Genomic DNA, 13,712 nt, shown 5'->3' with positions numbered 1-13,712 from the left:
GGTTTACAATAATTGATTATCATTATTTCACATATGTCCTGTACTATTTCACTTTGTCGTTTTTTCTGCCTCTTATGTATCTGTAAGTAATTTCTATCTTGCACATGGTTGTGCCTTGAGCATTTATTCATTAGATGAATTTGGCACCTTAAAAGTCCCATATACTTTTATCAATATCATCATTACTAGAATCGCATTTGTCTGATTGTGGATCTGGATGCATTTTGTTTGATTCTGGGTGCACATTTGTCATCTAAATGGTTTCAAACTTCCAAGGCACAATTTAAACGGTGGTGCTCACTTGTACAGCATGTTTGTAGGTAAGAAAATCAAGAACTGCACAGTTGATTGACCAGCCGTGGAATCAAGTACTCCAACACCTGAATAGAAAGTTGTTCACGGTTGGCAGACAGTGAGGGGAATGAGCACTCTGCAAATCTGAACAGGTTTAATTTTAGAGATGTTTCACAAATGTGTTTACATATGGGTCTCTATCTGTAAGTCTGAAACACCCCTGAAAGAAAGAGATCGTTTGAGCATGTTCAGAGACACAGCGGAGGTTGAGAAACACCTCAAGGATATTTCCCATCATTGAAGAAGAGACGGCAGGATGGTCACACACTCTGAGTTCCCATGAACATCGAACATCGACATAGAAAAGGCGCCCAGCTCCTTGTATCCCCCCATCATGTTCGGCTCATAATACTGCTCCTAGTCTCGATTCCAGAATGGCTGAACTTTGGTATGGCAACATATCATACTTTCTTCCCTGCTAACACGCCTCTACCATTCTGATTAATAATTATTTCACTCAATTTATTATCAATCACGCATTATGGACAAGTACACGTAAGTATACTTGTCTGTGATGTAACAATGGAAATATTAAATCTTCGAGATTTAAATTCACACGTTATATTGTGCACATGGCCTAAAACTGCTGCTGCTGGGCTAACTGGTGCTGGCAGGATGATATGCAACTCAAATTTTAAATGTTGTGATTCTCCTCCTACACATTTGTCGCCTTGCTACACTCTCCCAGCTGTTCAAATTATGAACTGCCCTCTGCCATGAATACCACTGTGCTCCAGATATCAAATGTTAAAACAAAGGAAAATTGATGTACCTGTAGTTTCTCATTTGCAGACGTAGAGTATTTATTACAGGAACTCAGCTTACCATCCTCATTGTCAATTTTCATAAAGAATCTTAAGAAATTCTGGGGTCATTTTTGAGTAATTTGTCATTATGACTCTTTTCACTACATACAGAATATTAATCACTATCATAAATCATGTACCTAGTGTTAATAATGAGCTACATGAAAGGCTGCTTATTTCTGTGGCAATTTTTATATTTATTGCACATTGTGTATGTACCTGTTGTTTAAAGGACAAGTTCACCTTCATAAACATAAGGATTGAGAGAATGCAGCAATATTAGTAGAACGCATCAGTGAAAGTTTGAGGAAAATTAGACAATTGATGCAAAAGTTATGAATTTTAAAAATTTTTGTGTTGGAACTGCTGGATGAGGAGACTACTACAGCTTGTGATGTCATATGCGTACAACAGTATAAAGAAAATGTAAAGAAAATTCAACATATTTTCACTTTTTTCGTGTAATAAGAGAGCACTTGACTTGCCTCTTTCTAAAGGCAGGGGGAATAATATTACCCATAACATACGTCAGTAACAAGTCAAGGGAATTTGTACTTTTTTCAAAAGATGAAATTTTGTGAAATTCTCTTTATATTTTCCTTCTATTGTTGTACTCATGTGACATCATACGCTGCAGTAGTCTTCTCATCCAGTGGTGACTGCACAAAAACTTCAAAAATTCATTATTTTTGAACGAATTGTCTAATTTTCCTCAAACTTTCAATGATGTATTCTACTAATATTGCTACATTCTCTCAATCCTTATGTTTATGAAGGTGAACTTGTCCTTTAAATACAAGGCAAACTGGTTTTGTTTCACTTTCGATTTGCTTTATTTGTTGAGACCAGTTATTTATGAAGCACTAAAGTTCACCAATCACCTAATGAGGATATTTCCACATAGTTAAAATGAAATTATTACTTTCTTTTCTGTTAATTGAGCTCTTAAGTTGTACTGCCTAGCCGAAAATGAACTCATATCACAAAATACTCATTGTGTAAAGTGAATTAAACTCTTGACGGAACTCATCTAACAATTAAACTCCAGTCTCCATAAATATTCATGAGACTGGAAAGTTGATGCTTGTCAGAAGTATGAAGGAGCTGCATTATGACTGGTTGACCCCTGAGTCATGGCCAAATTACAAGACCTATGGCCAGTAAAAACTGGATGGACTTGTTTAGGAAGCAGCTAAGAAATGGTGCAATGAATCTCTCCTCATTTTCCCCTCTGGTGCAGTCAGCTCTTGTTTTCCTAATTGCCGTTGTTTTCAGCTGAATAGCTTGCTTCCCTTTCCTTGTTTACTAGAAACCCAATGCTGCATTCCATGTTGGATCATCTTGGAAATCCCCTAAAAGATGACCCGACCTGGTTATTGTTTCACGGATTGCAAAACATATGTTTACACATATATTGTCAGCTGAGAACCACAAGGACGCTATCATGTTCTAAGATTTGAGCATAAGTAGAAACAAAACAATACATTTTCATCATGACATACATAGTTTAATCAATAAAAATGAGTAGATTTATAAGCGTTGTTCCCAAAATTGGGTAAAATAGAGCTCTTGTGCTTCTAATTTGTTACAGTCTACTGAAAATTAAAATAACCTAAAATTGACATCATAATGTAGAGGAGATTGAGCTCTACAATGTGATAGCAATAACTCAATATTCCCTAAAATTGCGATAACGCCCTTCTGGTTCTCAGCCAATGATATGTGTGTATAGGGGTGTGCAATATGTGTTCCATATGGATTTGAATATGTCTGCATATAAGAAATGTGTTTGGAATATACATACTTGGGTGCACATGGTACTGTATGAGCTGAAATTTCCGCGTACAGATATTTTCGCGAATTGCTACTTCTAGGACATTTTCGCGTGTTGTTAATTTCGCGGTTGCGAGGGTCTCGCACATTTTTGTTTTCGCGTGTGGTTATTTTCGTGGTTCAAAGGCGTTTCGCGAAATTCGCGAAAATAAAACCACTGCGAAAATTTCAGCACGTACAGTAACATATACTTAGGGTACGTGGCAAGCCCTTTTCAGACCACATGTGTGAACATACCCCAAGTTTGTGCTGAAATGAGTAGGCACATCATTCAATCTGCAACAAAAACAGCATCAAGGAAAAAAACACAACAACAGTACAACTACATTCCTGAAACTATCAAGGACAGCACTAGCCTTGACTTCAGCCCGAGGCAGGCATAAAGTTATCACGATACATGAGGAAGGAAATCTAGCCTTGAGGTAGAAAGGCAGGTTACTCCAGGAGAGCAGACTACACGTAGAAAACATGTTTTCACATGATTTCACCTGTGAAGAGTTTTCATCTTCTTCTTCTTTAGAAAAGGTAAAAAAAAACAACAGCAGACAAAAGGAAGTGAGGAGTTTATAACCTCACAAAGGGCACCCCTCTGTTCAGCAGATGAAAGAGAGAAAAAAAGAATGGGAGAAATGGGAAAGGAGAGACAAATAGATAGAAAGTGAAATGGAGATAGGAGGGAGAGAGAGTACGGAATGTATTGAGGCAGTTTGCAAACTTTTGTCCAACAGACATTCACAGAGCTCTCTGATGGTGATCATTGGTAACAGATATAGACATGAAAAGAGCAAACTGAAAGAGAGAGATGGGGAAAGATGGGGGGAAATGGAAGAGAGTGGAGAGAAGAAAGGAGGCAGTGGCAAAGATTTTAAATACCATCGAACATTTTTCAAGAAAGCTCTTACATTCCTTAACGTGAGAACTAATGTACGGGGGAAGGAAAAAATGCCCCCCCCCCAAAAAAAAAAGGAGAGAAAAAGTAAGGGATAAAAAGGAATGTATCAGATGATTGTCAGACTTTCAAAGACAAAAGAAGAGAGAAAAGAGAACATGAGAGAATAAAAAGGAGAGAAAAAAAGAAAGGCTTAGAACAAGAACTGCAGAAAAAAAGGAGAAAATTTGTGAATAGATGAGCTGAAGTAGATTTGACAGACAATAAACATGAGAATGGGAGATATAAAACTGAACCTGATAAAAAATAAATGAGAATCAAGAGAAAGAAACAAAAAGAAGGAAAGGCTGTTAGAAGGTTGGAAAAAGAGAATGAAGAGGAATATGATACAAGGAACGATGGTAGGAAAAGAAAACCAAAATAGAGAAGAGATGAACTGAAGATTGGAGAGAGTGAACGAGAAATATGCTCATGTGCTTGATACAAGGGATCGTAAAATGAAATGGAACCTTTAACTTTATGTGCCATGTTCACATGCCCAACTCAGTCGACGGCGTGCCAATTTTGCATATTCTGCTCAATTGCACAAACCCACCCAAACTGATAGATAAACCACCAAATGCCATAGTGCAATAAAAGTATTTCTCACGATTCCGTTCCTCTCACATATGTGACCGTGCACCTCAAAACGAACATAAAGTCGCACACACTGATTTTGCTCGAGGACTGAAAATAAGTGAAATGGGTCAACCTAGCCGAACTTGACTTTTTCATATTTTCTGAAAGAGCAGGTCTTCTTTTACATTATGCTAAAATTTGGTATCATAAAACGGGCAGGAAAGTGTGTTTTTTTTAGCAGTTTATCTCGAACATTTTTGGTAGAATAGTGTGATTACAAGTGTCTTTAGAATCCCTTTTTCATTTCTGAAAAACCTTGTCCACACTCTTCACTTTCAACTCTAATAATATTTGAAAGGATAGTGCTACTGCTTTGAAAGTTGGCATTAATTATGGACATAATGTGTTAATGAGGCATGCTTAATTTCAGTTTAATCTGATAATCCCTTCATTGTTGTTACTCTGGTGGGTTACTTCCTGTTTTTTGTCCCATTCATCGAACAGCCAGCACGGTTTGGTAAAGATTAAGCGCATGAATAGACACTGTACTTCAAAGCCTCTTTTCTCAGTTCATACTTTTCCTGAGTTTGTGCTTTCTTTCCAATATTTAGATAGGTTAGGAGAGTCCATTTGATTTGAGTTATACATCATTTTAAAGCGTAAAGTCTGTTCTTTCAGAATATGGTCTTAACTAAAAGAACATGTCTGGCGACTTTTTGTTTGTTTTGAGGTGCAGGGTCACATATAGCTTGCATTTTATGTGATGACCGACTAGCAAGCAGTGTTCCCTAGTAGATTTGTGTGTAAATTCTGTTTCTGTCACTATTTCGTGTGCGAGAGTCATGCCTTTACAGTAATGTAGATACTGGGCATTTGAAAGAAAAATAATCATAGGTTTGCCATACAATTTACATCATAACAAAGCCTGGCATTTCCTCTAGGACTTTGCTCACTGCATGTCCAATTCAACAGAGGTTTATAAAAGTTACATAGAGTTGAAAAACAGAATGTTTTCTCACAGCACGACTACATAGCTGTCTCAGAATAATGTGGCACACAGGGGGTTTCCACCATGGCACATAAAGAGTTAAAGAAAGAGATGGAAGAGAAGAGAAAGAGATGAGAGATGGTTGGAGCGAGGGAACGAGAGAGAATATGCTGATGTGGATTCAGGGAAGTGTAAGGATAAAAGGTTGTCTGCAAATCAGCGCTGAAACTTTTTACGGGGCAATCATGCGTGCTGCCACAATCCTCGAAATGACAAAAAAAGTGTAAATCAAAGGTTATCTCTGCTCTTTTTCCCCTTTCTCTCTTTCTCTTTGAAGACCACAAACAACTTTACACATGATGCTCTGGAAAGCGGGGAAGCTGATAGATTCAGTGCACTTTCTGTCGACTTGTGAATCTGCAACAACCTGTATCATTTGATTGACAGGTGTCAAAGAAACTTTTTAGAAAGTTTGCACTCCATGGAAACTTGTTTCATTGTACAGTGACAGTTCATTTACCCTCAATTTTTGGAGGGTATTGAGTTATTGATATCACATTGTACAGCTTGATCTCCTCTATAGACATCATGGTGTCAATTTTAAATTCTTTTAATTTTTGGTAAAATTTAAACATCAAAACAATAAGGGCGCTATTTTACTTCACTATTTTGCTTATAAATCGACCCACTTTTGGTTAACTACACTTTTTATTTCATGAAAACTGATTGTTTCATTTTCATTTCGCTCAAATTCTTGAACTCGATGGCAACTTTCTGGTTCCTAGCCAGCGATATAGCATGCAAAGCTGTTTCACTGGAATTGATTTTGGTAATCCTTCTAACCTTATCTTTCACATAAAGTCAAGAATAAATGTCATCGTGATACAGCACGCATTGAGGTATACTGTCAAAGCTGTCATTTTCCAGCTAAAACTTTTGTAGTCCCCCTCTAAAACTTCTGAAAGTCAACTTGAGGGATCAGTTTTGCGGATTTCACAAATCACTGTTTGTCCATGAATTTAAGAACATGCATAAGCATCACGAACAGACAGGTATCCAATAGTACATATACGATAGCATTGGTGTCAAATTGCAAGAACAACATCTCGCAAAAAAAAAAAAAAAAATGTCTGCGATGCCTCATTCGTGAAAATATCTGCGTGCAAAAATAATAGCTTTCATAGTAATCCTTATTCACCACCAGAAAGATTCCAGACATCTGTTGCAATGGGGGAGGTGGGGGTGGGGGGGGGGGGGGGGCTGGGGTAGGAATGAAATTAAGCCAATAAATGTGCAGAGTGAAGGCTTACAGGACAAGTCCACCTTCATACACATATGGATTGAAAGACGCCAACAATATTATTAGAACACATCAGTGAAAGTTTGGGGAAAATCGGACAATCCATTCAAAAATTATGAATCTTTTAAGTATCTGCGCAGTCACTACTGGATGAGAAGACTACTACAGTGTTTGATGTCACATGCGTATAACGATATAAGGAAAATAAAAAGAGAATTTCACAAAACTTTACTTTTTGAATAAAGTGCATATTTCTTTGACTTTTTACTGACGTACGTTAAGGGTAATATTATTCACCCTGCCTTCTGAAAGAGAGAAGTTGAGAGTTCTTTTGTTATTCGAAAAAAGTGAAAATATGTTGAATTTTCTTTATTCTTTCTTTATATCGTTGTACACATGTGACATCACAAGCTATAGTAGTCTTATCATCCAGCTGTGACTGAGCAGAAACTTCAAAAATTTTGAACAGACTGTCCGATTTTCCTCAAACTCTCACTGATGTGTTCTACTAATATTGCTGCATTCACTAAACCCACATGTCTATGAAGGTGAACTTGTCCTTTAACCAAGGAAGTTTCCCCCTAAGAATTTATGTCTATGGTCAGTAATGCTTCAAAATCAAATTTTTGGAGGCAAACAACTACATTTCATGGCAGTGTGACAACAGCCTTAGACTTTGTTTACAAAATTGCACCCTAAAATTCTTAGAAATCAGGCAAGGGTGATATCGTTCCCATTAAAGTTATGATAATGATCGATGTCATACATGATTGTGAAGGACGTATCATATACGAGAATCTAAGAACAATGGGAGGGACGAGAGATTGACCAGTGTATTGGTCACTGGGGAGATAACAAGAACTGTCATCAACAAAGCATTCATTGAATAACAATGAAATTGGAGGTGATGTAATATCTAGTTTAGTGGCACCTGTCTGCTATGGGTGGAGGGGGGGGGGGGAGGTGGAAGCATGCTTAAGAAGAGGGATGATGGGTTTAATGGAAGTACTGTGAATGATTTTCAAAGCTCCAGATACAAAGCATGTTCCCTAACTGTGCTGTAAATGTGTCGTTTTACACTACAGAGTGCTTGGGGGTAGGAAATGGATAGGAGAAGGGGTATAGAAGTGGGACAATTTACATATAATGGAGCGCAGCATGTATAGCCTTAAAAATGAAGCCTCCCCCCCCCCCCCCCCCCCCCATCCCCCATGTGCATTTACCGTGAAGCTCATATCCTGCCGGAGGAGACACTGTATATAATCACATTTCTCATTAGCATAATGATCTACATTGTGACAGAATGGGGAATGATATGAGGTGAGAGAGGGAGAGAGGAATAGAGGAGATACAGGAAGATAATATATTGTCATATTTTTCATTAGCATAATGATCTACATTATGACACAACGGGGGTTGATATGAGGCAAGATAGAAAGAGAGAGATAAGAGAGGAGACATATGAAAGATATATAAGAAAAATGATAAAGAAGGAAATTAGAAAGGAAAAGAGAGATAGAATGCAAAGAGAATAAAAAGAGAGAGGGAGAGATATCATGAGAGATAAAAATTGAGAGAAACATGATATATTCCTTTGAAGAAAGATGGAGATAGAGAGAAACATAATGATATATTCCTTTCATAAGAGATGGAGATAGAAACATAATGATATGTTCCTTTTATGAGAGATGGAGATAGAGAGAAACAATAATATATTCCTTTTTTGAGAGAGATGGAGATAGAAACATAATGATATATTCCTTTCATGAGAGACGGAGATAAAGAGAATCATAATGATATATTCCTTTATGAGAGATGGAGAGAGAAAAAAAAATGATATATGCCTTTAATGAAAGATGGAGATAGAGAGAAACAAAATAATATATTCCTTTTATGAGAGACAGAAACAGAGAGAAACATAATCATATATTCCTTTGTTCGGGAAATAAAGATAAAATCATCTTACTTTATACTGCCCTTCCTCTTGGGTCCTTGTAAGTCATTGTTGTTGATTGGCAGACTGCCTGGGGTGCCTCCTTCAAGTTCTGCAGAACAAAAGGTTGGTGTAGAAAGATAGAGAAAGATGGTGAAAGGTAGGTATTAATCAACTACAAACATATCAGAAGCATATTACTTTGGAGAATGTCATACCTGCTGTACAGGAGGTACTTCAGTAACAGAATCACTGTAGAAAGATAGTAATGTAATGAAGCTATTGAAAAGGATATACAAGAAAACCAATTTGTTCTCATTTTCTCATCAAAAAATCTAGCAGCATGTTAATGAGTATTTAGATGTGTTTAAGAGAATTAAAGGGATGATATAGTTTTGGTTGAGGTAGGTGGGACCCTGCTTTTATTAGAATCAATTTGTGTTTGGATATCTCAGTCATTTCAAAAGCAAATCTCAGTCATTTCAAAAGCAATTCTCATCAAATAAACCACTTACAAACCATGAAAGAGCATACAATTTTAAGAGGAATTCAGAGTTTATTTGATGAAAATCAGTTTTGAGTTGGCTGAAATATCCAAAAACAAAGTGGTCCTAATGAAAGGAGAGACCCACCCACCTCAACCAAAACTATACCATCCCTTTAGGCATCATTTCGACATACACAAATATCACCTGAGTGACTGAAAATAAAGTGAATAACAGAAGCAAAAAGTTTACAAGCAAGTTCTTGACAGAGTGCGAAAACCCTTATTACAAGGCATGCTGTCCATAGTTCAGACCATTGTCGCTTTCAGATACTTCCATACCCCAATTAAGAAATGAAATAACAACTTCCTGGAAAACCTGATCGCAAATCTTTCCTGGAAGTTTCAGGGGAAGAAAAAATTAGCACAATTAAGGCAAAATTTCTTGTAAATCATATTAGTATAAACCCTCTTGACAAAGAGAATTCATCCACACCCAGATACCTAGAATCACCTTGGCAAAGTCATTGATACACTAATTGCCATACATGGAAATAAGCAAGTGATGTTATGATAAGCACACAAGACACACAATACCAACAAAAACAACAACGAATGTGTTAGTTCCTCTTTGACAAAGCCCTCAGAAACAATAACAACAACAATAAAGGTATAAGTTCCTCTCTGGTAAACCCCGGGACCCATGAGAGACAGATGGATTCCACATCCTTTCCCACGAATTCTAGGCCTTCATTAGGGAAATTTCTAAGAAGACCTTTGAAATCTGATCTGCAAATTTCATACTTTTTACAGACACACATGCATACGCAAACATATAAACCATAATGCAAATAAGAACACATGACTGCCTTGGTCCACTACAACAGCATACTGACTTTGCCCACTTAGTCAAATACCTGAAAAATACTGAATAATGGGAGCATCCGCTGAAAAATCTGACCCGGTTAAAGAAACATTTGAGAAACGTATGAACATTGGTACAAATGGTATGATATTAACAGAGATGTTAATAAGCATCTCTATCCTTTATACCATAATACAACGATGCATCATTCTATACCTACAGACTGTCAGTGTTGTTTCATTACTATTACCACAGCTATCATCCATCTTGACGAGAATTCAAGCTGGAAAAAAAAAATCATACACTTCTCATCATATTGCTCCTGCTTTGTAATGATCTAGAAATTAAGACTTAATATACGAGGAGGGATCATAATATAACACAATTGCTTACAAAAAATAACAACTTCATAGCAAGTATCAAACAAATCAAAGGGAGAAATGAGGAGTTATACATTAGAACCTTTTCTCATTTGAAAGTGCATAATTGTGACATGAATCACTGATTTGCATTAAAATGGAAAATGTTAAAATCCATGATATGCCCTTCTTTTTCCTTTCATTCAATTTCATTGTACTTTTACCATATGTTGGTTTGATATTCCTCTTTACTTGAAAGTCAACTTGAGTAAAGATTGAAGCTTCCCTCTAAAACTTTTGCAGTCCCTTTTTAAAATTTCTGAAAGTCAACTCAAGCAGTTATTGGGGTTTTCCTGTAAAACTTCTGCAGTCTCCCTCTAAAACTTCTGAAAGTCAACTCCAGTAGAAATTGGAGTTTCCCTCTAAACTTTTGCAGTCTACCTCTAAATCTTCTGAAAGTCAATTTGAGTAGAGATTGGAGTTTCCCTCTCAAACTTTAAGAGTCTCCCTCTAAAACTTTTGAAAGTCAGCTTGGAGTTTCCCTCTAAGACTTTTGTAGTCTCCCTCTAAAACTTCACCTGAAAGTCAACCAGAGCACGCATTGGCATTTCTTTCTAAAAGTTTTGCTGAAAGATTGAAGGTATGAAACAGAGAGATAGAGAGAGTTTATTTTCTGCAGCTTTAACAATATCAAAAGCTTTACCTCCCTCACCCCTCCCCTATCTGTCTCTCTGCTAAGTTGGGTATTTTTCACTTCAAAGAATAAAACGTCTGCATTGCAGAGGCTCTGTCATGCCTGGTCGTATTTCCAAAGAATTATCAAGAGTTGGTACACGAGTGCATGGTGATTCATCCATCCAGACGAACACAAAACACGGCAAAGACTACAGTAAAGTGTCACAAGTCACACAATTCCCCCCTCCTCATTCTGGTGGCTAGACTGATATGATGTCATCTGGGTTCTCTTCCAACATAACTCCCCCCCCCCCTTCTTCCCCCATCCCTCCCTCTCTCTCTCTCTCTTTAAACAACAATGATGTGAAAAATACAAGCAATCTTCAGGATCACGATAACAAAAGAACGCACAAATCTTTCCTGAAGTGAAATACTGTTAAATAGGGAGGCTGGGGCCTGGTATACAGGTGCTGTTATGACTTGTTGATCCCCCTATTGACAACAATCATCTATGGAAGAATGCATTGCTTGCGGATTGGTTACAGTCTCTTTTCAATACCTTTCAGTAAAGATGGACTAGAGGTAACTGCAAGCACTGATAGTCTGATGATTATCGGGCACAAAATGGCGGCCTCACAGGCTGCTCATAATTTAAGACAGGAGGAGTAATTTCCCCATCCCCAATCCCGCTGGAAAAGGGAATGAATTGTTTATTATTGGCATACAATGTCCTTACGTTTGTTTAGCACTCCATATACTGCTTAAATGTTTCACAACTTTCTGACACTTTTGTTTAAACCTATCCCAATCTCCAGCAAGGGTTTCATCGGGCCTTCGTACGTTGCTCCGACAAAACAGCAACAGCTCAAAGACGTAGGCAGGAGGATCACTCCGCATACACCCACGTATCGTTGTATTGTCTGCATCTGGTAATCAATGCACCACAAACACAAACATGCATTTTGTATGGATGTAAGAACGGCAGTGCCGTCACCTCACGCTGTGCGGCAGTGTCTTCGGAAATAAAGAGCTGTAAATATGGTGTATCTTCCCCCCACTACTTAGGCATGTGCTGGTGCATGTGAGTTTGTTCGTAATTCAACGGCTTGCCATCGCGTGTCAAATTGTGCCTTGATTGTTATTTTCACGTGAAGATGAAGCAACTTCTGCCTCTTTACCTCTGCCAAGAATCTCTCTCTCTCTTTCTTTTGCTGCCACTTGTTTGTTTGTTTGTTTGTTTGTTTGTTGCGTGCTTGTCTGCATGTTTGTTGGTTAGTAATATTACTGGTCAAGTTTTGAAGGGTTTCTGATGAAATTTCAGTACAATTTGTGGCAAAAGGAACTGGTGATTAGTTTCTTGAGGTAATGGATCTGGACCAAGAATCTGAGGATTTTTCTTTTCTCTACATGGGGATGTGTGCTCGGATCTATGGCACTAGTGATGTTATATCCTTGGCAGGGGTCGGCAACTATCCCGGTGCTTCTAATTTTTTAAGAGCGATGATTACCGTTTACTCTACGATAAGTCTTTGCAGCTATGCCTTCCGGGTTCTCTTGCATTGAAGCGCCATCTGCAAGAACAAAATCCGTACAACGTTGGCAATAATGATAATATGATTTGAAGCCACAGCAATCAGAAAAATCTCCCCCACATCTGGATACATCTTCAATCCTACTAGCCAGGTTCAATCCTCGCCAGAGCATGTTGCGGCATGTTTCTCCTACATCCAGGACTACAGTCAGATTATGAAAATCACGGTCATCATTTTCCTAAGATTCACTCACACTTACTTTGTGATATGAAACTTTTCCTTGACAAATTGTTGGTCGTGGTCAGTGATGTTCCACAGAAATGAGGAAAAGATGCATCTTTCCTTTTTCTGTAGTAATGCTTGCAAAATTTTCTCCAACTGCATCCAAAAGCAGAAACTGAAAAGAAGGCTCATCAGTAACAACCTCCTATCTACCAACTGCGAAATATTCAACATTTTGAGGAGGTTACATAAAGGAAGCCCAGTAGTAACACCTTTGTTTCTACCAACTCCGACAACATTTGACAATATTTATATATATGGCAAGTTTCAAGGAAGCTGATGCACATGTATCTTGATGTGGCAGGTTGTAGCAACGCTGGCAACTTTTGGCATCCCACTAAAGATTGAAAGTCAAGGGCCTTTGGTCTGGTGGTGGCAGTTGACACTATGCTTATACGGGCACTTGATGGGATATACGGTTGTACTTATCACTATCATCCTTAAAAAGAACTGGTCACAGATAAGATAAGATGGTCAAAGCCGCAGTGGTCTTATCATGTGGACATCCCATTGAAGTTATCAAAGGGCATTTACATGTACCACCAGCAACATATAATTCCACTATTTAACCCTTTCTCTTCCATCAACTTTGGACAGTGTGTAGATCTCTATGGAGATTTCTGTGCCAATCAGCACTCACAGCACATACAGGGTTAACTGGTATAAATGATGGTACGTTGCCACATTCTTTACTATCCAGGCTCCCTGGAGTATGATTTAACATAACAATCATACTACATGAAGTCTTGAAATCTTTTTTCCAATCTCATAACAGTAACCATAGTTTTCATGGG

The 13,712-nt window shown here is 37.9% G+C and overlaps 1 protein-coding gene across 1 annotated transcript in view; it reads right to left on the bottom strand.

Annotated features, from left to right (window-relative positions):
- LOC139708119 (triple functional domain protein-like) overlaps positions 1 to 13,712 on the bottom strand; it is an 86,707-nt gene that overhangs the window by 41,810 nt on the left and 31,185 nt on the right. The window contains exon 2 of the mRNA XM_071620097.1: positions 8,755 to 8,833. Coding sequence (XP_071476198.1) covers positions 8,755 to 8,833 — 79 coding nt within the window. The remainder of the gene's footprint in view (positions 1 to 8,754; positions 8,834 to 13,712) is intronic.

This window comes from Diadema antillarum, unplaced genomic scaffold (genome assembly GCF_040938485.1).
Source record: "Diadema antillarum isolate AM-2024a unplaced genomic scaffold, OU_Dant_1.0 seq00001310_RagTag, whole genome shotgun sequence".
NCBI classification, from domain to species: Eukaryota; Metazoa; Echinodermata; class Echinoidea; order Diadematoida; family Diadematidae; genus Diadema; species Diadema antillarum.
The sequence above is the reverse complement of the archived record's forward strand: the minus strand, read 5'-3'. Positions and strand labels throughout refer to the sequence as shown.